The sequence below is a fragment of the Helicoverpa armigera genome, chromosome 6 (assembly GCF_030705265.1).
Source record: "Helicoverpa armigera isolate CAAS_96S chromosome 6, ASM3070526v1, whole genome shotgun sequence".
Classification (NCBI taxonomy): domain Eukaryota; kingdom Metazoa; phylum Arthropoda; class Insecta; order Lepidoptera; family Noctuidae; genus Helicoverpa; species Helicoverpa armigera.
Window position 1 is genome coordinate 3412877 of NC_087125.1, and position 25779 is coordinate 3438655.

Sequence of the window (25779 nt, forward strand, 5' to 3'; positions counted from 1 at the left end):
AAAACCATAAGTTCATTATTAACAGCTTGCCCATAATTTAACGGCGTTTTAATTGGATTAAGAGTAATGAGATTGTCGAGGATGCATTTACTAGATGTTCCTGTAGTCCAGTGCAGAAGAGGGATAGTGATATGAGACCTTATTATGTCGTTCGCACACTGAAATGTGGATGGGTTTAAGTCATAGCCATAGGTACTGCTCCTGGTCACGATGAAACTTGGTAATTTACCTTAAAGATAAAGGTTTCTAATCGTATGAATATTACAAGCGATTACTTGCGGTTCCGCCTGCATCGCGAGGGCACTAAATAGGTACATCTCATGCTTATAAATACAAATGATACTTTGTACATGGTTAATCTAGAGCCGAAGAAAGGACAATTACCTATGTAAACATTATGTATACCATGGGGAAAAGCTAGTTTTATAATAAGGTAACTACATATAATATCAGGTAGTTACATTATGAATAGTAATAGGATGTTACAAAGGAGCATTATGCTTGCAGGAGGTACTCCCTTTCACAAAGAGAATGCGTGAATACCCAACTATCCCATCAACCCAATAGAGCCTCCTTACATATTATAAGCTCATTTATTATGTACTTGCTCCGTAGTATATAGTAGTATACGTAGTATCCGCTTTCTTAGGGAACTACTTCCCGCACTCGGATAGGCAGCAGGCATTGTCCTTTCTCAAGCTCTTGGCTATCGGTGTCCCTTCTAATCGGTTCAGTAGTTGTGATATGAAAGCGTGAAAGAAAGACAAAATTGTATACTTTTCCATTAATAATATTGGTAAGAATCATTGTATTTGCTATCTAGCTTCAACCATAAATCTTTTGAATACAGTGCAATATAAATTACTAGCACAAAATAATGCTCCATTTTTTTTTCTCCATATAAAAATATTCCATAGTCGCGAGACCTGCTCTCACTGAATGATCCAATTTGCCTATGCCAATAAAATACTTGAATATATGCGCCTAAAAATTCCTCTGGGCATTATTCTGTAAAATCGATATTCAATTCAATTCTAGTATGTGAATAGGCTGTATTAAGGTAATCCAGACGCGTTGACGTAATTCAGATTTGAGTATGAGACGAGAGTGTGCTATATCTATATTAATAATCCTGTAGATTTTTTGTGTATGTTTGCTTGATGGTAATCTCATTAAATTCAGTGCTAGATAGCTTCTTTTTCGAGGTAGTTACTCATATTACAATAATACTTAACATAAGGATTATGATGAAATAAAACAGATTGATAAATCATTATTTTTATTGCAATGGAATAACTTTACACGTGGGCTGTAAGAGAAAAATAATTTATGTAAATGTGTGATAGTTTAAGCAAGATGTTCTTTTTACAATGTTCTTGCTTTGATTATTAAAAATAAATAAAACAGAAAATAATTGTGTAATACACAACCTACCATTTAATTGTTTAACTTTTGCAAGCATGCCTTCAAAATATTTGAGCTGGTCTTGTTCTGCAAAATTAAGAATAAAATTATTCTGAATTATTGTACGCTCCAAAATAAAAATCATCATCTGCCTAGCCTTTTCCCTATGTGTGGTCGGCTTCATGTCTAACTGGATGCAGCTGACTGTCAGTGTTTTACACTGAACTCTCAAACTTCAAAAAATAACCTTTTAAATTAAGTTCACTTACCTTCTTTACTAATTTGGTGTCCTATGAAATAGAAAATGAAAATTTATAGTTTTGAATCAACATTACTATGATGAACTAATAGTTAAAACTTTCTAGCTTCGAAGATTCGATATTTTTTACTTACGAATCTCTTTCTTGTAGAGCTTTTCTTCCATTTTGGCTAGAAATAAATATTATAGTACTATATTAATCGTATGCAGCTGATTTTACTTTGAGCCTATCTGACCTGCTCAACAATGAATTATCATGTTGCCCAAGTAACAGCTTGGGCAACATGATAATTCATTGTAAGACTGGTGGTCAGACTTTCTGACTCCCCGTAACAACTGCCAAGACCCGCCACTTTAACTTGCCTTCCGAAACATGGTTACTCACCCATACTATCGAAATACTTCTTGACCTCTGTAAAATAGAGAAAGTACTATAATTAAAATAGTGTTATTTTACATAAATAAATACAATTTTATGCTCATTGTTGACTGTTATAAGAAGTCCGCACTATTTTGGATACAGTCTAGATTGTTGTCAAAGTCAAATGGTTTTATTTCAAACAGGCCTTTCCAGGCTGCTATGGAACGTCACACGGTTTGCGTTTTGTCTCATGGAGAAGAGTTAGCAAGAAACTCCATAAACACTTTTTATAAGAAAAGTACCTATTCACAAAGACTCGATTACAGAACAATAGTGCCTGATGGGCTTACGGCAATCTGACCCGATCGGTGAGAAAAGATCCAGGAAAACTTTACGACCACTTCACCAAAGGGACAGTCAGCTAATCTGTAAATAGTTCAAGTTGGTGTTGTTACCTCTAGTATCCATTTCAGAGTCCTCAGATTCCTCGGCTGATGCTGATGACCCCGATCCACCTCCATCTCCGCCAAGACCACCTATGGCCGCAACTAAAAAAAAAATGTATTAAAGGACGAGTTAAAATAACACTGGATTTTTTAATTTAGAGGTCAATGATTTTTTGGAGATGATCAAATGGAGAAGGTTAAAAAGGTTTCTGTAACGGGTACCTATTAATTCATCAATTTTACTGCATACATACCTGTTTGTAATTATTTTTAAATTCATTTTAAAACACAATCGCCACTAAATAAGTGCCATGGAGGATAGAAGGAAGGTACTGCAAAATATTCTGCATATAGTTTGGCATATGAATATTACTTTTAAGCCAAAAATAGCCAACGTATTTCAATAGCGCGAAAAAAGCTTAGCTGTATCATAAAAGGAACGTCCTAAGTAGACTAGAACAATGAGTGTAACAATAATAATACTTACGCATCATTTCAAGGCCTGCTCCATCGAGACCTTTAGCAGATTTTTTACTGCTTACATACGTTATAGACAAAAGCTGTAAAGAAAAAAAATATTTACTATCTTCAACAAGCAATATTTGAGCAGTCTAGCCTTATGTTTATTTACTACTCGCTTCTCCAAACGACTTCTTCTCCAACACGGTTAAAAACTAGCCTATAACCTTCCTCGATTAAGGAGCAATTTAGCACTGAAATATGTTTTCAAATCAGTTCTGAAGTTCCTTAGAGTATCGCGTGTAAGCAAACAAACTCTTTAGCATTCTTCTTCAATTTAAGAGCCCAGCTCTTGTCGGTGTAGTTCCTTCCATTTACGCCTATCTAGCGCCATCGCATTATAATCAAAAATATTTAAATATGCATGTAGATTAGAAATTAATTCAAATAGCTTGATTTAATATAACGAAATAAAATAAACTCACAATAGTAATCAAATAAAATTGAAAATGCATTACAGTAGGCCAACGAAGGTTTAACTGGTGACAAATGATTAATCACTGTTATTACACGAGTCCAATTAATTAGTGCTAGTAATATTACTCGTTACGAGCGTCAGAACTGCTTTCCGATACGTTAACATACTTTCAATTAAATTAGAAGCTAATTAATGGTGGCGGTTTTAACTGCATACGTTTATTTGATGTCCAATCGGTAGAAATGTAGGTCGGTTTTTCTTTTTTGAATATGACGTTACATATAGTTTTTGCGCATTTATGTGTGATCATATGTAGATAAGTAAGCTTGTTCATGAAAATTTAAAGTTAGGTCTGTACTACGTCTTTATTATATTCGGTCAGTAACTATAATATTTTGTAATCTGAATTCGAATGGTGATATCGTACACAACTCCATTCAGTTTATAAAGTACACAACATATTTTAGTTTATTTTCTTTTAGGTATGTATTTTATTATACTCTTAAAAAACAACTGTGTTTAAGTTATTGCTTTCATCAAGAAAATGTTTTGAAAAACCCTAAGCAAGGGCTCGTAAACAAAGCAAATTAAATAAAATTTAATTATCAAAACGACACGAAAATTGCTCAGAAAAATAAATGTTTGTAATTGCTCAAAGGCTATTTATTTAGACAAGCAATAAAACGAATGAAAAGCTTTTGTCTTAAATTTCCGTAATCTTTAGATTAAAATTTATTTATTTTCAAGATTACAAGTTCAAACATTGAGAAATGGAGGCACTTTCAGATTTTTGAAGTAAAATTCTCAATTTCTGCTTTATATCTATATGAAACGGGGCTTATTTTAAATGTTAATACAAATATATGTAGAGGCAGTCCATCTTACAGTATGATCGGATGCTTACATGGAGCGACTGCCTATCTGACACCCTCAAACCAGTTACTTGGGCAGCCTGAAACCTCTTCGTAAGATTAGTTCTAGAAATTAGGGTTTATTTCCACAAAAACTTCTGAAACCCTTTTGTATGTATGATACCCGAAAGCACGAATAAAAAAAAAGACTGTCCTATATTGTATAGCGGAGTAAAACTCCTTGCATTCCTATTGATATCAAAATGAGCGTCCTATTCACCCAGCGTTAATTAAACTCCTATTCAAAACAATGGAGGTTTCTCATTATTTTTCATCACTACGCTTTATGCAGGGGACTTGAGTCTAATCATTCATTTTACGAACTCACTCTTTATTGTCTGTTGAACACCGGAAAATATTGGCCAGATTATTTTACAACTGCAGAAGTGTTTTTTGTTTGCTTACACAAGAATTATAGGACTGATTTTACAAAGTCTTTCATATTAGAAAGTACCGTCATGGGGATTACGATAGAACATCATAATCTCAATTACAATTTGGTTTTGTTGGACAAACAGTTAATTATTTTATCTGATCGCCAAACATTTTGATAAACCAGAATCTCTTAAGATCTAAGAAACTTCCAGATGTAGATAGAGTAAGCGCAACATTGCACAAGACATAAGCAAAACAAAATTTCCCTAAACAAGAAACATGAAGTCCCAATTGTACTCCATTCGTGTTTATTTATACTATTATTTATTCAGAGCTCATTGAATATGCCGACTTTATTCACGTCAAATGTGAGAGAAATGGCGTCAAAATTTACACAGTTGCTCAGCAGGCCTGCGATTTGCTTGCTTGCGAAATTCAAGTAAATACAGGCTAGAGGCATGGAGCTGTGAAAATTTTCCAGTTGTCACGTTAAATGTATTTTGTTTTTATAATGCAAATATGTTTATTCACACCTATTTATTTAGAAACTTTCACAAAGCAGCTCGGACCCTTTTTTTTTTTTTTTTTTTTTTTTGTTGTCGCTGGGCTAAAAATGCTATTACGCATCCCCTTCCCGTCGGGGGACGGGAGAGGGGTATGTGGGACTCCCCGGTAAAAACGTTCCCGGTATACCCACTAAAAAGGCCCAGCGGCACTCCGACCTCGCCTGAGTGGAGGGGGTCTGGGTCAGTGGGGGGCAGGCCCCTCATTCCTCCCCCTAGTGGGGATGGATCCTTATAATGGCCGGAGCGCAGGGGTTGATCCTTGTGATGCAGGCGGTGGCGCCCCCGCGCCTGTCGCCCGCTGATCACCCCCCAGGGCGGATGGGGACGGAGGTTGTATTCGCCGTCTTCTGCCCCTTCTTCGTCTACGGAGCGGCACCGCGAGAGGATCGTTCTCCCGCATGCGCTCCGCAGCTTCCTTCTGGAAGCAGCTTGGACCCTGGAAGATGATGATTGATACACCCGTGCATCGGAGAGCAAGTAAATGTCGGTCCTGACCTGATCTCTCTCCGGTCGTGTCGGATTGCCGTCCCATCGGGCTATGAGAGTGAAGGAATAGGGAGTGCACTTGTGTCTGCGCAAATGCTTGTGCACCATAATATGTTTTTGCTTTTATTGCTTAGTTGACTCATCACCTTATTTGAGGTTAGCGAAATCTTCACTATTGAGGCCAACAGATATTGCTGCAAACTTTTACTTTTTGTCAAATTGTCAAAAAATCCGTTGAATAGTTACCTTGCTTAAAATAAATACCGGTGTGTATTTGTTTCAATCAAAACGTTTCGAAAATAGTGACGTGACAGATATCCTGATCGTCGTAATAGATGAACTTTGTCCCTAAGGAGCGATAGATAGACTGAAACTGTTGAAGGATTGATTGGTTCGTCTGAACTGTTGCTACAAACTCGAGAACATAGAATTGCCATTTATTTACCGACGACGGGTTTTTGTTATAAGTGTTTGATGTGCGTGTGTCTGTCTGTTTGTGATATCGTAGCTCTAGAACGGATGTTTTTGATCGAATATTAAAATTGTGTAAAGGAATGTTGTGGTAACATATTGAGTTGGGATAAAATAAACTTTTTTGTTCAAAAATTCAACGTCGAAATTCGCAATTTATTAAACGAGGTCTATTAATTAATGAAACATGTTTGTAATTAAAACTATAACATTGAACAAAAGACTTACTATTCAAGTATACAAAGGGGCGTTATTATGTATTTATTTTATAATATAAACCTTACTACATTCAAATGCATTGTATCGTTCATTAAAATAAAGCCCTGCTTTATGTATGTATTTTCGTAAACGGCTGTTTTGAACATCGCTGGTTTTCAAGCCCAACGCCGCGGGCGAATACCAGTTAAAATATAACATGGAGAGAGATGCATGTTTTTCTTTAAAATATTAGTTTCAGTTTGCAGTACAAATGATCCTTCCAAAGTTAAGGTATGGAATTTATATTTGCTTGGTGGTGGTTCGGGATATATAAATAAGGTAGGTACTTAATTGGTGTATTTTATATAAGGAGCGAGTTTAATACAAGATAAAAAGTGCTAATTTAAGTAAATGCTTCAGAATGTGGAGTAAATAATTTTTAAATTTTATATAATTTAATGTGAAATGGTCACAAATTAAATAACGTGAAATTCTTTTCTTATTCACAAAGCTGTAGGTCCAACTTTCTTGCGCTCTACTTCACCAGATTATTCTGAATCTCAAGTCAAAAGGATATATTAAATTCCTGTCTACTGATCAGATCAGTAAAACATTCCTTCTGTGAACTCCAAATCGAAAGCTAACCGGATTGTCTTTGATTTTCCGCGACTATTTGTCAACAATCTCGAGAGAATTTGCACTGGACGAAGACCAAATTATTATACAGAAGTCTAACTTTGAATTTGGCATATTCAAGCAACAAACAAACAGCATACAGGCAACAAAAAAAGTCAGTCGAGTCAGTACATAAAGAATGACATTACCTCAAACTCAAAATGATTTATTCAAAATTAGCTGCTAAACAGCCCTTTTTGGACGTCAAAATTAACAAAAACACACCTCCCAAAAGGACCACCCATCGTATGTGATTTGCTGGGAAGCGAATTGACTGCCCATAGGACTTTCGCCCAAACTTCACCAAAGCGGATCTTTTTTCGTATTCACTTCGTTTCAAGAAGCCTTCTGTATGCATTTCCTTCTTGGCACGGACGTGGCGACGCAGTAATCGCGTAAACCGATTTAAGGTCAAGTGTGAGCCGAGCGCTGACCTCAATTGAGGTCCGCGATAACAACTTGAATATCGATGTGTGTCCGCAACGTTTAGGAAGCTTCCAGTGGACTCCTGTGAGGATGTGCCTCGTGTAAGGATCATAAGTTTTAGAATAGCTTCTTTGCATAAAATACTATTTTATTAATGAGATGGGCAAACGAGACTTCTAAATAACCGTGCTTACACGTTATAAGGATTGCACTCATGGTAAAATAATGACATGTATCTACTTCGCCACCGCAGACAAATTAGGTCTTCTTCCAATACGAACAACCTTCCTGAAATATTTCTGGGTTAAACAAAAAAAAAGAGAATATTACATATAACACTTACCTCCCCACTCAGAGACATTTAATGGTTACTTAAGCCATTCCTTAGTGAAGGATTTGTATGACATTCCGTCACTAAGGAGTGACTTAAGTAATCATTAAATCTCTCTGAGTGGGGAGGATACATTATAACGTCTTATCCTTTTTTTGCAAATACTTTAAATAAATACAAATATAATATTATTCAAGCATTGAAATCCTCAATGTTACATTATTTCCTTCAGCCAAATTAGCCATTTCACCAGGAAGCTTGAACATAAACATGGAATTAGATCGGCAGAATGTACACAGCCGTCAACGCCTACCACTTGAGGAGATTGGCGGTGCACTCGGCCCGAGTCAACACTTCAGACCAATCGATTGGGGTCTTTGTACGGAAGAGGATGTCTTCTGAGTGCTTGTTTTGTGCTGTATTTTTATTTGGTATTAGCTTTGAAAAATATCAAGAATTATGGCAAATATGTATAAGGTGTTTTTGTAAAACAATATCTTCATGGAATTGGTCCGGTCCGGTTACATTTTATTGCTGGGGAGTTTGTTGCGCCACTTCTTCTTCCCAGCAAAAACACATAGGAAGTGGTGAAGGGTGGGCGTTTTGGGATCTGTCTTATGTAATTTTTTTTTCTGACGTTCGAAAAGTGCTGTTTTGCAGCCAAGTTTGAATAAATGAGTTTTGATTATCACTGCTGTCAGTAGGATGACGCTGACTATTTTATTTCGATGTTCCTGCACTATTTCAATACTAAACAGGTCGAAAACAAATCTATGACAAAAAGCAAGAAACAGATATTAAAATTACATTTCGTTAAAACACCGCAAATACTTCTAACCCGCTGAAAAAATAAAAACTCCTGAAAAAATGTTACATAGGTAAAAATGGCTGATACATTTTTTATTTGTATTCTTTCACGGATACCTCCGCTTGAGTGTCTCCACTTCAGTCCATTTAGTTACAGCTTCGAGTTTCAACTGAAATATTTTTAAAGAGAAATTTTCTCATTGCTAGGTGAACATTTTAAAATTGCAAAAGTAATTTCAAATGTTTTGGAAGATTTTTTTTGTGGGGTTTGAAGTTACAGTCGTGTTGATTTTGATTTAAAAATTAATGAAGTGGGTTTTTATTTCAAAATTTGATGATGAATGTAGATTCTAAGGGTAGATACTACAAATGAAGTAAAAATATAACACTACTAAAAATATATTTTCTTTTAAAGCACTAAATGCCTTATATTGTGTGATTCTAGAACCAACAACATGGACTCAATACCACTTATCTCTTTCCAAAGCAAATACAACTGTACATATTTAAAAACGACATTACGAATTTTGCAACCACTTTCGTAGAAAACTCACAGGAAAAACATGTTCTAAAATAATGAAACATATTATTTACATATTATATTACAGTTCATTTTCCATTCAGGTATGATACGTGAGCCAATACTAAAGTTTAAATTGACTCACTCAAACTTACAGTCCAATTTATGTTTAGAAATTATTTCAGGTAATATCCACATCAATTTGATCCCTTCTAATAGACCCTGGGAATATGGGATATCATGTCTATATGGAAATTATTGTTTACGTTATAATGATCTGGTTACCTTTATTGAACATCTTTGGCAGTCGTTTGGGTAATCGGAAGCTAGTCTTATCTAACAACCAGTCTTACCAGTAACCAGTATTGGGTTGCGCCAGTTACACGCGCAACCCAATACTGGTTGAGGAGGTCAAATAGGCAGTCGGTCCTTGTAAAACTGGTACTCAGCTGCATCCAGTTAGGTCGACCCCAACATAATTATGTAGTGGCGACAGGCTAGGCAGATGACAGGTTATAGATTGAGACTGAGAATCAATTTTAAAAAATATTTTCCAATAGAAAGCAACTTTATTTAAGAGCCACATTGACTATATTTATCCGGATGCACGAAGTGGTTCCATCAAGCCGCGGGTTAAATTGTTGTTATTTGTTAGTTGTTCATACTTTATAGATTTATGCAATCTAGCTTAACTGCACATACAACAAAACTATCATATTTTTTACCTCAAACATCAAGGTACGGAGTTCCAACATCACCTAATTCAGCAGACCGACCCTTATTAACCCGCGGTCTCCCTAAGGACCACTTTATATGGGAAACGTGCTCAAACTTCGCGAGCCTGTAGTACCATAAAAGGTACCAACCTATAGGCACTTGCGTGGTTGATATTAAAGGTATACCTAACAGAAGTATAGGGTATTGGAATGTATTGCTTGATATCAGTTCCTTTTTTGCATAAGATAAAGCTGTAACATTTACGTTAGGACGACGCGTTATATCCTTTTATAGTGTTGCGCACTTCTTATAGTAAATATTTACTTATTTATTTAACGAAGTTTACATTTGAAAACTCTTAATTATTTCGAACCAGCCGTTGTTTACCTGTAGTAAGATAACTTTAATATTTATATAAACCTTGATAAAATGTGCCTACAATGATCTGATACTCACAACAACGTAAAACAATTATGTTCAGTAGATCCAAAGATGCCCTACTACAAGCTCACAATCTCAAAACTTTACCTCTTTTTTAAATTAAGTATGGTTGATATGAAAGAAAACGATATTTCAAAGCACAAATTTTGTGTTGTCAGTTACATTATGACGCGGAGAATTTTACAGGCAAACTTATCACCTTTTAAAAACAATCTTGTTTTTCAAGAAACGTTATTACACCACAACAATGTTTTTGCGCTTTTAGCAAAATGCTGAAAACCTTAAAAGACTCCGTTTTTGACCCGAACGAGGCTCGAATATTAAAAAGGTCGAGTTTCATTGTAAAAACGTTGGAAAATTTAGGTTTAACCGAAATAAAGTGCTGTTAACTTAACCGTTGTTTATGGGGGTTGTATTTCAATTATATTTGGCAACGTAAATGTGTGTGAAGGTTACACTTGAAATTGGGATTTCAAAGGCCACAAAATAAATGGTATTATTGTAGTAACTATTTTGGTTCGCTTGTTTATTACACACTAGCTGGTTCCCGCGGTTCCACCTGCATAACGAGAGATGTTCTTTTCGCAGTCGGATAAAATGTAGCCAATGTCTTTTCCCAGGTTCTATTTTTATCTGTGAACCGACTTTTATTCAAATCGTGTCAAGCAATAGATAGAAGTAACGTACCTAATTACTGTCAGAAATAGGCATTATGTATTTTTTCTTCTTCACAGTATCAACAAAGCTGAGAAACAGACAGTTTTAGTTGTAGGTTTAATTTAACCGCAAAGGTAATTTTCAAGTGGACATCCATATGGAAAATAATATGCGTTCTTTACTTCAAAACCTGGACTACAATTATTTACGTTGAGACAACATAACAACAGCATTAAATTGTCATGCATGAAAGATTTCATGCACAAAAATTACACATGGTCTATCCAGGTACTCGCGTAATGACAGCTTATTACGTGGTCGGCCATGATGGGTTTCCTTTGCATAGATAATGATTATTTATAGACTTTAATAGCTGGATAGCCTTATACTAAAATTATAATGATGTCTGATATGATAATGGTCATGGGTTTACTAGAAATTATCGAGGATAATGCTTAAGTGTGAAGATAATAGAAGAAAAGAACCTTAAACGAAGATATTTTCATTGAAGACCGTTTACTTACAGTGGTTTGAAATAATAACATGATCGCTTTTGTCAATTCTTTGTAATTGATTCATAATATAGCGAGAGTATGATGATGTAGAACAGGCGATTGTTCGAAGGAATTATCGTTGCCTTGGTCATTGGTGCACAAAGGTCTTAGAAGTAACATATGTGTGCAGGGAAGATAAAGGGGTCTCACCAATATTGATTACTAGAATTTAGATAGATGGTATCAGAATGGGATTCACGATAGAACCTTTGTCATGCCATGTCTCTTATCAAAACCTACAAGACACATACTATGATAGCCAACACAAATAGCTATATCTCAATCAATCAGTACCAGGATATCAGAAATGACATACACGTGTATTCTATTGTGAGTCAGAGGTTTAAGCCGAAATATAATCCGCTTGATTCTGAGACTAAGGCTGCCTGTTCACAGAAACGGAGTAATAGTAAACAGTAGCATTGCATACAGTCTGAAATAATTATAAAAAACCGGCCAAGTGCGAGTCGGACTCGTGCACGAAGGGTTCCGTAAATTACAGTTAAATCAACCTATCTCAAAAACTATAAGAGATACTTTGATCAAACCAAAAATCGTTGAAAGAGTTAATTAGCATGCATCACCTCTATTTTTTTTAGAATTTTATACCCCGTAGTTATAAAAATAGAGGGGGGGGGACATACTTTTTACGACTTTGAGAGCTGATATCTCAAAAACCGTTCACTTTAAGAAAAATGTTACTTTATATCATTTTAAAAGACCTTTCCATTGATACCCCACACGGGTATGTACATCGAAAAAAAAAATTTCATCCCTCAGTTACATGTATGGGGGGCCCCACCCCCAATTCTTTTTTTTACTATTTAGTGTCATATTTTTGTAGCGGTTCATACAACACATATTCCCATCAAATTTCATCACTGTAGTACTTATAGTTTCCGAGTAAATCGGCTGTGACAGACGGACAGACGGACAGACGGACAGACGGACATGACGAAACTATAAGGGTTCCGTTTTTGCCATTTTGGCTACGGAACCCTAAAAATGGTGTCTAGGCCACATGTCAACCATGGTTTTGTCATATTTAAGGAGATCAGCCAGCTGCGCAGACTCAGGTGCACTCACTATCTCCGCTCTTATGACCCGATGGGACGGCAATCCGATACGACTGGAGAGAGAGAGATCAGGTGCAAAACAAAGATTTACGTGCTTTCCGATGCGGGCATAAATCTGAAATAACCTCATAAAATCAACGCTTTTGTTTAATATTTCTCGCCTCGCTTTGCTTCTGTGGACAGCCTTACAATACTATCGCTTGATATCGCATTCTCTTTGAGCGCAATCCCAGCGTTTAGTCAGGTTTAATAGTACCTGGGCCTTTGTTATTCAATCTAGCTTTGTTCTAGACGTTCTAAATTAGAAGGATAAGCCATTTGAAGTACGATATCTTTGTTTTTTTTTTCTAGGAAAAGGTGGGGTCATAATAGTCTTGATGTTAAGATTAATTTAATTTTTTATACTATTTGAAAAAATAAATGTTAATATTTATACGTACACTTTAACCTACTCTTAATTCCTTCGGTTTCAAAATGTTCAGCAATTTTACTGCGTCATCGTGATGCCTCCATATTTTAACAACAAAATTATTTTTAGAACTATTGTGTGTAGGTACCTAAAAAATCTCAAATAAAATATCATCAAACACTATCAACTTTCAGAAGTAAAAAAAAACATAAATAAGCAATACCAATAAAATCTGGAAGTATTTTCAAATCCCACGATCGTAATATAGACGTCTAGTCGGTGCAATATGATATGCTAGCGCGATTTTATTTTACGACCTCTTTCAAGATGAGATTGTCAGTTTATTAAGCATTTTTTTCCGTTCATACATGTAAGTATACACCGCGTAGAATCTGCAGACAGTTTATAAAAGAAGGGAAAGAAATTTACATTGAGACATGAGCTTTGTACCTTCTCAGGAAAAATAGGCGGTCGAATTGAGAAACTTCCTCTGTTATAGAGGCCTGTTAAAAATATTTTTGGGTAATCCAAAGTATTTCAAAACAATTATTAAACTCTGGATAAAAATATGTAGGATCCAAAAATAAATTGTAGGTATATCGGCTATATTTTATAGCGGTATGATTAAAATCTTACGATATATTAGAGGTCCTCAGCTCAAAGTAAACGAATTAATTTCTTAACCACACATAACTTTTATCAGGGCCGAACGGTATATAATACTCCAATTATTGACACATGAAACCTAGCAAGCAAGCTATTTTAAACCACAATATATTTTACCAACATTTACCTCGTAGAATTCGAGTGCAACACAAACAATTGGCAGCTTGCCACTTTACAATACACTGATACTTTGCCCAATTAATTAATAATTATATTATAATTGTGCTCATATTTTGTAATTAATTATGTTGATTATTATAACAATATTGGGCGGTTATTTAAACTTTGCTCAGGGTCATTTTAACTTCATGATGCAGTAAATTATGTGTGTTTGAAAATGTGTGTACTCGTGGATTTATTTCATGTAGTTACGAAATTAATCTAGTTTTTTCTTTTGGAGCGTGTATGCAGATGGCGATACAAAGATTTTGTCACGCTAAGAACGAAGAATCCCTTTTCAGATCCTGGCTAGTGTTATTTAATCTTACTGGCAGTAGTATGATTAAGACAGATACATCCAATTAGCATGCATGCATAGCATACATGCGTAGCATGTAGATAGCATTCTTCCTATTCTTAGGTATCAAGAGGGTCAGGTATTATTATATTCTACTTTAAAAGCACAAGGGAAAATAGCTAGAACAAGAGTATCAAGAGGATTTTATTATTGGAATATTTTCCTAATGAAATTAATAGATGCACAGCACTATTTAATTATCCCTTCTAGATGGATTTAATACCATTCGCTGAACAAGAAAACAGGTATAATATTGCGCATAAAAATTTACAGAAATGGCCGTTATTACAACTATAAAATGAACTGCAAGCCGATCAACCGTGTTGTTGTTTGATGTTCGATGCGACGCGTCGACCCTTACGGAGCCCGCCAGCCGACACCTACAAACGATGCTGGCAATTAATTAAGTTCCATGACTAGGCAGCGTGTAGCGTCATTTGTTTTTAAATCTATAATATAAAAATGAATCGCAAAATGTGTTGGTAAGCGCATAACTCAACAACGCCTGGACCAATTTGGCTAATTCTTTTTTTGTTGTGTTTGTTATTGTCAGGAGAAGGTTCTTATGAAAAAAAAATAGGGAAAAGTAGAGAAGTCAGTTGACGGGAGCGAAGCCGCGGGCAAAAGCTAGTTAAAAATAAAATTGTTCTTTTTTCAAGTTTATTATGAAGTTCACCCCCTTAGCTTTGGATGATTCAGAAGCTTTCTTTATCAGTGTTTCTGTATGTTGGGAAAAGTTCATGAAAATCCGTAAAGCATTTTTGAGTTCATCGCAAAAAGACAGGCAAATGCAACGGAAGATTTGTTCTTTAATTAACGTGTTACGTGTTTATGTGTTTGATGCAATAGAAGAAATATTTAATACAATTTTCTATTTTAAATACACCAAGTTTAATCAAAGCTTTGCGAAAGCCAAAGAATAAAAAGGAAGAAAACAATAGGTAAAGCCTATTAAATAGTTATGAAGTCTCAGCACTTTAAATAAACATTTATGACCATAATATGATAAACTGTATTTCGATTTATAGCAACACTAGTGAGAGACGTAAATCTTTTGATATCATTTCTTATTCTAGCTTCGATTCTCCACCCGTTTTCTCGCGCAATCTGGAATGGAGGATATACATAAAGTATTACCTTTTATCCTTCTCCTTGTGAGAGGAAGTGTCCAGCAGGGGACGATAAAGAGGCTGTAACAGTAACTACCTTTTATAACTTAAATAATTTTAATTTTGCACATCCTTTGACACCATAATTAAGTTTGGCCAATTAACTTGTTATTTTGTCTTTGCTGTAATACCCCTCTTTCTACACTAGTAATCTAATTTTAAGCTACACCTCATCGTCTTGAGAATTTGGATCTAGGCAGATTAGTTCAATATTTATTCTTACAGCTTAGCTTCTACTACGAATATGTATATTGTATAATGTTGTTGTCTCGATATTTGGCAATAGAATAAGACGAAATTTTAGATAAAGTTTAACTCCCATAATTACCAGTACGGAACAAAATATAAAGCGTGAACTGTAATATTTCAAGAACGCAATGCATTAAATACACAATTCATAGAAAAGTACGACTGCCTTATGTAATGCATATTCAAACTGCAGCTGCATTTCTAAGAAAATAATGTGTTTTGAAACGTAATATTTTTATTCAAACATTAGCATAGGATCTGGAGAATACCTACAAGTTTTCTTTTATTGAAAATGGAACGACGTAAAATGGTCTTGTGTAATCTCTTGGATTATTTTCTCACAGATAGTTTTTCAGGGCATAATATTATGGTACTGTAACGTTCCTGTAATGTACCATAATATTATAAGTACTAATATAATATTATGGTACATTTAGGTACGGTGGGTTCAAACAGCCGGTTTGACCAATGGGCGGCAATTTCACAGCTGATTATGATTTGGTTATTTATAGCTATTGTTAAATAATGCAAGTTACCCTTAGAGCTTCATGGATTTTACTAGATCTAACTTGAACATAATTATTACAACAACTATGTTTGAGTTCCTAAGTCATACGGAACCGGAGGTCGTTGAACTTGTGACTAACTTCTGTGTCAAGGCATATTGTGTCCGCTCAGTCCTTGTACGAGTATGTCCTTGTATGAGTATGTAGTATGTCTTATGAATATTATTATTTAGTTTTATGAAATCCTAGTCCTGTTCTGTACCTTTCTCTGAAGTTATAGGATCAAAACTATGTAGACTTGTTAAACATGACATGTCATGTTCAAATAGGCTGTTCCATTGTTATAGCTATTTGGGTAGCTTATTCATTTATGACATAATTAAGTTCGTGAGGTAAACTGTGGATATACTGCTGACTATCTTACTTTTACCTAAATAAAGCTACGCTATTTGGAAGTATCACAGGATATATGTATTTATTGGACCAGGAGAAGTAACTCTCCCGGGATTCCTAGCTAGTCATTTATAGGACGACAATTTTCAAAATAACATCTTGTTCTTAAAAATAACAAGATCTGGACAAATCCAGTTTTTACCTGTATTAGGGCCAAGCCCTAAGGGGATAATAAAACTTGGTCTATCCGCATTGTTGCCCATAGCCATCCGCCAAATTAAACTTCTGCGTAATTTTGGCGTTTATCATTTTTTTGGTCGGCTTAAGTAATTGTTTTGTTTATTCAGTTTACCTCGAATTTAAGGAACTTATTTTAATGTCGTCTAGAAAGGTTATTGTTGAACATATGTAAATAGATTTTATTTATCTATTGAATATAATTATTAGTGTGTACCTACATTATCGCTTTATCGAAAAATCAAATGGTTTAAAACTATTTTTATTTGTTCTAATTGGACTGAAAAACTATTGAAAATAGGTACCTAGATTTAATATGCTCTCATCGCAGCACCAAAAATATTTCAGACTCAAGTCTAATGATTTAAGAATACCTTATGGGTGATATAAACATATAACAACTTTCAGACGCACGGAACCTAACATTCTTCAATTACATACCACCCAGTTTCACATAACGTCATGAATATCAGAAACATACCCCACATAAATTGTACTACACAATGTAATCTTAAGGGAGTCGCTTGTATTAATAATAAATAACCTCGGAATGTAAGATTCATAAGGCAGAAGTTAATAAATAACATTTCAGTACTAATATTGAGATGTAGGTATGGGTATGTTTATTGGAGGTACCTATCTATAGTATTCTCTAGGGATGTGTGTTAGTATTTGTGTTGATGTCGATAATCTTGTGTTGATGTTACAGATTTGTTTTTATAACTTAATTCTTATTAATGTAACGTTAAAGCTGATTGGATTTTGTAATTGCGCAGTTTTTTTTCTTGCAGCGGTGTTCATCGGTCATCGATTGAATTAAAGAATTTTCTCAATTTGTTTTTGTGTGCGTATTTAGTGTGTATTTAACGCACCAAGCGGTTAAACATCTATTTTACCTTATTGTAAAGATAACATAACACCTACATAAAAGGAATGAATAAGGTCAGGAAGATGATAACCTACATAAGTTTACTTGATAATGTAAATATATCTAACTAACTTTTTTAGTCTGGCGATTTTTTTTATATTTAAAGTGTTAATAGCATAACGCAATTTTACAACTAAAATAACGTAGCAGGTATTCAATCACGGTAAAATCTGATTTTCTGTCTACAATATAATGTAAGCAAATATATGGAAGGCGAAGTAATAAAGTCTTACTGTCAACGCGTAACGTCAAGAATATTACATTATCATTCTATGAATTTATCTGATATAGTTGTTCTACACAATATTGGAATAAATAGCGAAGCATCTTGCTTGTTTTCACAAACATAATATTGTATAAATTCAGAAACTGGGATCGTTGGAAAATATTCTACGAATTTTCATTTGAAATGAAAAGACATGCGAGGTAACATTTTTAATCTTGTACCTGATATACTATATTTGATTAGCTTTAAAAAATATTTTCTTTCTATAAAACAAATATGTAGGTATATTACATGACCTATAACTGCTACAGTCTTATCAAATCCTTACTTGAATTTTATACATGCAAAAGTAACTCTTCCTGACAAAACTAAATAAATCAAAATTACATACATAGAGAAATCTACAGCCCGAGAAAAGAACATAGACTACTTTTAACAGATACCGAAAACAGTAATACTGTTATTTTCCTCATATTCACCATTTGATTCGAACCACGTTTTAAGCATACTACGCTAACGCGTTTGACATCTTCCAATGTTACTGATAAATACTCCTATAGTATTTTGCATGAAGACACTAATCTAACTTGATACGACTGTAAGATGTTTCGAGCTTCTAACTACCCATAACGATGATAAATCTACAAATGGCAGATGGGAACTAGAAACAACGGCTTATCAGGCTTTATGCTATTGACTGAGTATGAAATATTATTCTGAATAGTCCATAACAAGCGTAGTTTAGATAGCTCTTCTTGACACTTAGCAATACTTCAATATATGTAATTTTTAAACGTGCAAAAAATCAATACTAATAAAACAATGTTATGAATAAACTAAAGTCTTAGGCGAACACGTGGTTATATTTCTGCAATTAATAAACCCAGATTGAGTTTGCAAACTTAATGCAGTTCAAGCAAACCTAAAAGAGATTATATTATGTACCCATTTTTGTTCGTTTTAGTATTCAAATATTTTACGCTTCTCTTACCAGTCTCAAGTTTCATCCCGAAAAAATGATCCATGAGTTAATTTCGGTGGTGTAATTTATGTACCTACGCAAGATTCTCTCCATGCCACAAGTCAAACAAGGCCAATTGGACCAAGCAGCCACGATATGCTCACTAACCCCAACATTGTCATCTCACCAAACGTTCTAATTCCTAGCCGTACACCCCACCACACATATACAGCCCTCGTTTGTACTCACATCACGTAATACAAGCGCTGTACGTGCGGCGCCCTCCGTACATATTAGATTTGCGTCCAATATGTGGACGTATTATGTCCCGGTTGTTATGGACTGTTTGTGGAATTAAATCATCCCGCTTTTTGTCCATTTGATTTTCTTTGACAAGAGAACTGAGAACTGGATATTTTTTGGGTATTACGAACATTTTTGTTATGTCAAAAATGATTTGTACATTCTGTGTACTTTTTTCTTCTTTCACGAAAAAAATGTGGACATCCCTAGATGTATTTCATCAGAGATTTTTCTGTCATTTTTTACGTCAAAAACATGGTACATTTTAATACACTGGCCAAAAATAGCTCAGCTTTCCCTTCCATCAACAAAACAGGCTTTTTAAAAAGTCATTACTTGTTGAGTTGATCATTAAAAATTAGCGAGGACAAGGGTTGTATACAAAGGGTGTAATGGAAACACGTACCTCATACAATGTATTATTGCTAAGTTAAACATTTTCATGCATTATTATATGGTTCTATATGTATGTATTATGTACGTTTTCTGGTCCGCTGAAAAAGGTCCTGTTTGAAATAATTTAATTAAGTAAGCTATTTCAAAATCAGGAACCATGTTTAAGTACAATAAAATATGCACACCTAAAATTATGAAAATCTTTACCATTGGTAAGTAATCTAAGCGTAAAGACGAAACTCCACAGTACCTAACCGTAAATGTAAAGATTGCTTCAATGGTTCAGTTTATTTGTTCAATCTTTTATTAATTTTCAGAAAATGCAATTATGGCTATGTAATACAAAAGCATTTTTCATCCAACTGACTGTAAGAGGCAGCTGTTACCTTCATATCAAAATATCAGAAAACAGATGCTCTTGTACGTGTATTCACTTAATAAGAGGCGTGTACATCACTTAACTTGTAATAACATGTCAATCAAGAAAACAATAAGTAATGAAAACATGTCTACATGCTAATATTCAGCGACACACCCGTCAATTTTAATTTAAACTTTTAAATGAAGTTCCTTTTGTTAAGAGTAGGGTTACCAGATGGAAAAATAAAGTCCGGGGAAAAGGCCGACTTCTATTGAAAAGGCTGGAGATTTTTTCTCAAATATATATACCTATATATTTTTTTTATATAGGATTTCGTTCACGTGTTATGGTTCTACATCGCACGTACACTGTAAATAAATGCAACAGGTAGGTATCTTCACAAAATAAGTAGGTGTGATGAAACTGATTAGGAAACATTGAGAGGATGAACGCGAGATTATTTTTGGTAAGTTAAAATCTTTCACAAGACCTGCTTTTTTTTTAAACAAATCTCTGCGTAAAAAGTCTGAGATTTCATAATATTTGCAAAACTGAGCCGCAACTCTAAGGACAGTAAAACAAATGCTGAGAAGACCTGGAATCCTGGTGACCCTAGTCCCAACTGAGTAATTAAAAGTTGTCGCCTCACGATAGCGTTATCTCAGACCATCTGACGTCACTCTTTGCACTTTGTATGCAAGATAAATGAAGCGCTCGAAAGCGATTAAGACTAGATATGTATTTTTTGAATGCCTCGGCGTTTTCTTTGACGCGGTGAGCAGAATTTAAAGTGGTATTGTCTTGATCAATTTTATCGTAAAAAAACGTTAGACCTAGGCACTGGTGGTGATATATTTTGAGTGTGCATACTAATTGACTATACTTTGACAGTCAAATAATGCTTTTTGTTGTGCCTAACTTTCCACGTTTCGGTTTTCCCCGTATCGGGAAATAACTCCTCAGCGTTAAGCAGCTATATAAGATAAAAAGTGGCCTGTACCTTTTCTCTGAATCTATCCTATCCGGGACTATCTAATACTGAAAGAATTTTCCAAATCAGACAAATGCATCTTGATATCACTTTCAAGTAAAAAAACAAACTCTTCGTCGTTTTAATACCTACTAGTATAAATTACCATCGACCAATTACATCTTACTATCCTTGTAAGGTGTGTGTGTGAAGGTATACTTGGGTACAATATCATATTTACATAGCAACTTAATTAGCTAAACAATATTGCAAATGAGAAACATCGCTTAATATGCACTTATTTAATTAAAATCTTCTTTATCCTTAACCTTTTATTAAGTAGGTTGGGGTCGACTTCCAGATGCAACTAATTTTAAACATTGCATAGAGATCCTTGAAAAATATATAATCATTAGTAGAAAGACCTGACACTTCCACTATACTATAAAATACACTACAAAGCTATGTTGCTGTTCAACACAATTTAATGGCAAATCTAAATAAAAATGTCACTGTTATTGAAATTAAAATCAGCCATTCCAACATACAAACATAACTTAACAGGTTGAAGACGCCAAATAGGGTTTCGCTCCATTTAAAACACTGATACTTAGCTTTATCCGGTAAGACTGGAAGCCCACCCCAATATAAAGCTAGTCACACCCAAAATCCTTACACCTCTAAAACACAACAACATCACCGACCCAACATCTTCAAATAAACCACAACAGCTTATAAAAGTTGTACATCAAACCGAGCAAGTATTACTCGACGCCTACAAACGCAGGTAAGAGTCCCCGTAATGAGTTTAGACGAAGCAATTAAACCTGGCAAAGTGGGTCGACGGGTCCAATCTGTACTACTAAGTTATAGCCAACTGAATTGGATTAGAAACATGAGGTACCTACTAACAGGCTGGTAAATACATAATTAGGGATTTTTTTATACTTGGGGGAATTTGATAAGTTAGGTTTTTTTTTTGTTTACAAATTACTTACTCAATGCAAGTGCTAAAGTATCTGTCTATGTGAAATACAGATACATATATACATACATATATTGGCTTTATGCGAAAAACCCTGAAAAGTTTTCAATAAAATTTGGTGCACAGATAGCCTAAGAAATGACTAAGGATACTTTTTATCCGGGTGTGGAAAGTTGTTCCCTTTTTTTTGTATTAATACATTATTTTCTTAAGTAAGTGCTAACCTAAACCCATATTGTGTATTAACTGGAACACTACGGCAACATATCGATCATATTTTCTCATTTGCTTATCGAGGACTTCTTTGAGAAATAGGTAATCGAGTAAGCGTATGATATTTTATACTTATTATTTATTAAAACCTCTTTGATATGTTCGTTGCTTTTCCTTCTAATCAAAACATATTAACATAATAAGTATTCAATAGCATGGCATTCTAGGATTTCTAGGTAATTATGATAACACTATATAATACAATACTAATATATTACTACAAACGCAAATGTTTGTAAATAATAGATTTTTGTTCCACATGGACTTCAATGCTACAGTAAGTACGTAGTAGTATAGCTTAGCTAGTACATAGGATATGCTTTAACCGGGTGCGGCAACATTTTTCCTTAAGAAACGGGTGAAACCGCTGGCAGAAGCTATGGAGAAAGAAATGAAAACTCAAAAATTATCGTTAACAATGATGACCTGCGGTGACAAGCGCTATCGTAATGACCTGCCTGTTCTTTTCTGCATCACAAATCTAGTTTGAAACTGGTTTCATGAAACTGAGCATATCCTAGCATGCTCCTATTGTGCAGGCGTCTCCTTTCAGCCATGCTGAATGCGACTGAACATCAATATTCCAGACGGAGCGACAATCGAACTTTATAGAAAGCCAATTGTTGAGATACACCAATATTCCCAATATTCCGATAACCCATGGATGGCGGACATGGCAGTTAGGCAGGACGATAAACAAGCAACAGAGATAATATATTTAAAATACTTACCATAAAACTCGACTTCTGATGAAAATGAAATGAAAGGCATGTCAGCTAGCTATATAGCTAGCTGGCATGCTAGCTATATAGAAAGTATATAACTCGACCTTTGATATAAATAGAGAATTATTTTATTCTATGACTGTCTCAGTCAAAGTAACTAGATTATTGATTGAGTGCCAAACATTTGCTTCGATTCTGCAAGTTAAAAAAAAACATTTTACCTACATCGTAAAAAATCAATTTCACCTAAATACAATTTCAAAACAAAATAAAACATCTAACTAAAAACGTGGTTTCCATAAATACAGAGATTACAAGCGCGCTGTCAGCTTAGCAGGGTACAGTCGCGTAGAAAAACGAATGGTCTGTAACGCTGTAATATCGCAGACACTCCCCATAATATCGTCACATCGCTTACGAGAGGGCGCGGCGAGTACCGTCGCGTACAAAAGTGTTTTATCTACTTCCTATGCGTTTTGTTTTTGTAACATTTTTGTTGGAGAGATGTTTCCTTTTAAAATAATTCTTACTCTTCGATTTGTGAGTGCAAAGCTACATGAAATCGCTCCTTGTAGGTAAAACATTGGTACTCAGCTGCCGGTTAGACTCGAAGCCGACCCCAACATGTTTGGGAAAAGATTACACCAACGATGATGACTTGCTGCCTGAAAAGTTATATACTCCTATTTGCTATTGTATAATTTCGTGCTTAAAATATTTTATTGAATTCCATACTTTTTAGGTTTGTCATAATAATGAGCTTGACATTTGCATGATAAGCTAGTCGATTCACCCACACGGTACCTACATAATGGAATTCCTTCTCCTACAAAAGAAAATCTAAAAAAAGTTAATCCTTACAGAATGCATAGAAAATCGTTAGCGCTTGTACATACCTACGTTCCATTGTTACTTAAATATCTGTCGACAAGAAAAGTATGCGAAAAATACTTCTATCTACCTACGTATTGCTTTTTTCAAAGCACCGTGGGTGTGACGTGTTTTTTCTACTTTCAACATACACTCAGAAATTGAGTAGATGATAAACAAGTCATTAGTTACCCTTTTAACTTGACAAAACACTTTTGTTTACATCTGTCTCAAACGCTGTTGTCTGAGCCAACAGCGCTTTGCCTGCCATTTAATTGATTAAACGTTCTGTAATCGACTGTACTTTGACATCAACATGTGTGTTAGATTAGATCTACGTAGATGTTTTTATAAAGACATTTTATTTATAGGGTGAAAGCTTTTTTGCAATATTTGTGCTTATAAGAAGGAACCACATATTTATACGTAGATTTTGATGCCTTGATTTTAATGCATTTTTACCTATTAATCTATTCAAAAAACAATCAAAATACCTTATTAGTGACCATTATTAACTAGTTTTTAAAATAAAGTTACTTTTAATTGCAGTTATGGTCCAATCATGATAAAAACTTTCCACACACGCTGGTCAACTTACATAAATTAAGTAATTTCGCATTCAAAATATTTTTTTTATAGTTATCCTGTTTAAAGTATATTTTAATCACTGGCCCTAGTGTTCTCTCTTCCCTTCACAATCCTAGCTCCATCGTTCACGGTACAATAAAACCAATAAACTGAAAATGGAAACTGTCAACATTACAAAATAAAAATGATCCCCTCGCTATACCACGGCGTCCATTTGTACATAAACTTGTACATACAAGGACTAACGTGTACTAGAAATAGCACAAACGGATATTATCTTATATTGTTCCGACATACGTAGGAAGTGTTCAATGTGTTGCGGTTTCTAATGTACGTAAGTACCGTTAGTTCTTCAGGCGATTTTCAACCTTAATGCAACGGGGTAAAGGTGGTTTTGAATTTTTTGAAAATGGATGAGAATAGACCACGTCGGAGTTCCGTAGGTGTTTTGTTTGATATAAAGATTAGTTCGAATGAGTATTAGTATTTAACAATGAGTTAATACAAGGGTTTAGAAAGTTACTTTTTAGTTACGTTATGTTGCTAAAATACATTTTCGAAACATTATGAGCGATGTATGATGAGAATATAACGTGATGTAAAAAACTTGCCTGAGGCTTTCAAAAGTATACCTACAAGCTTCTATAAGGTTACATTATTCCATTATATATTTTTCTTTAAATAAAAATAAGACGAAATTGCTAACTTCAAATAAGTACCTATTAAAGTTTTATAATTTTTAAGAAGATTGACTAACTCTATAATATTGTTCCTTAAATCCTAAAGTTCAACTAATGAGCTAACTCAAGTGAACGTAGCCCAAACAACAACAATGAGTTTGGGCTGAAAGTAAATAGACGGCTTAGATGACATCAATATTTAGACAGGGGTCGGTTCATATCTGACGGAAAATGCGTCGAGCGTATCGTAAATGTATGGTCGACGCACTAACGCATCATCGGTTAGGTGTGAATGATTGAATAATTTACCGTATATTTGTCAGTTTTGGCGTTACGCGACCGATAATACGCGACGCATATTCTGTTAGATATGAACCGACCCTAAGATGACGTCATAATATTATCAAAAGCTGTCAATTGAAGGCAGCACACAAAGGCAGACATGTTCTTGGTCAATGCTCCTTGCATCTAATACACTAATGGGTGGGTTACTAGTGCATAATACATGTCAGACAAACTATGGATAGAGTATTCATGATAGTTGTTCGGGATGTTCGGTAGTAATTAGTATCTACATGAATGTTGTAACCAGCTTAATACATAGGGATTTAGGAATATACTTTTTAGATGAATTAATTACTACGATTTGGTCACATCCGAGTGACACCCGATTAATAATAATTAAAGGCATAACAAAAAGAGGAACTAAAATAAAAACACATTCTCGTATATTGCAAAAAAAACCAACA

At 34.7% G+C, this 25779-nt stretch overlaps 2 protein-coding genes across 12 annotated transcripts in view; one reads left to right on the top strand and one right to left on the bottom strand.

Annotated features, from left to right (window-relative positions):
* Pde1c (Phosphodiesterase 1c) overlaps window positions 1-25779 on the top strand; it is a 455862-nt gene that overhangs the window by 354754 nt on the left and 75329 nt on the right. The window lies entirely within an intron of this gene.
* On the bottom strand, window positions 1267-3504 carry LOC126053547 (uncharacterized). Its single transcript, XM_064035076.1, has 8 exons — window positions 3415-3504; window positions 2958-3030; window positions 2480-2572; window positions 2049-2075; window positions 1798-1833; window positions 1674-1694; window positions 1435-1491; window positions 1267-1309 (listed from the first exon to the last, which is right to left on the bottom strand). Exons 1-8 carry the CDS (start codon window positions 3442-3444, stop codon window positions 1299-1301), a joined length of 348 nt encoding a protein of 115 aa, XP_063891146.1. The 5' UTR covers window positions 3445-3504; the 3' UTR covers window positions 1267-1298.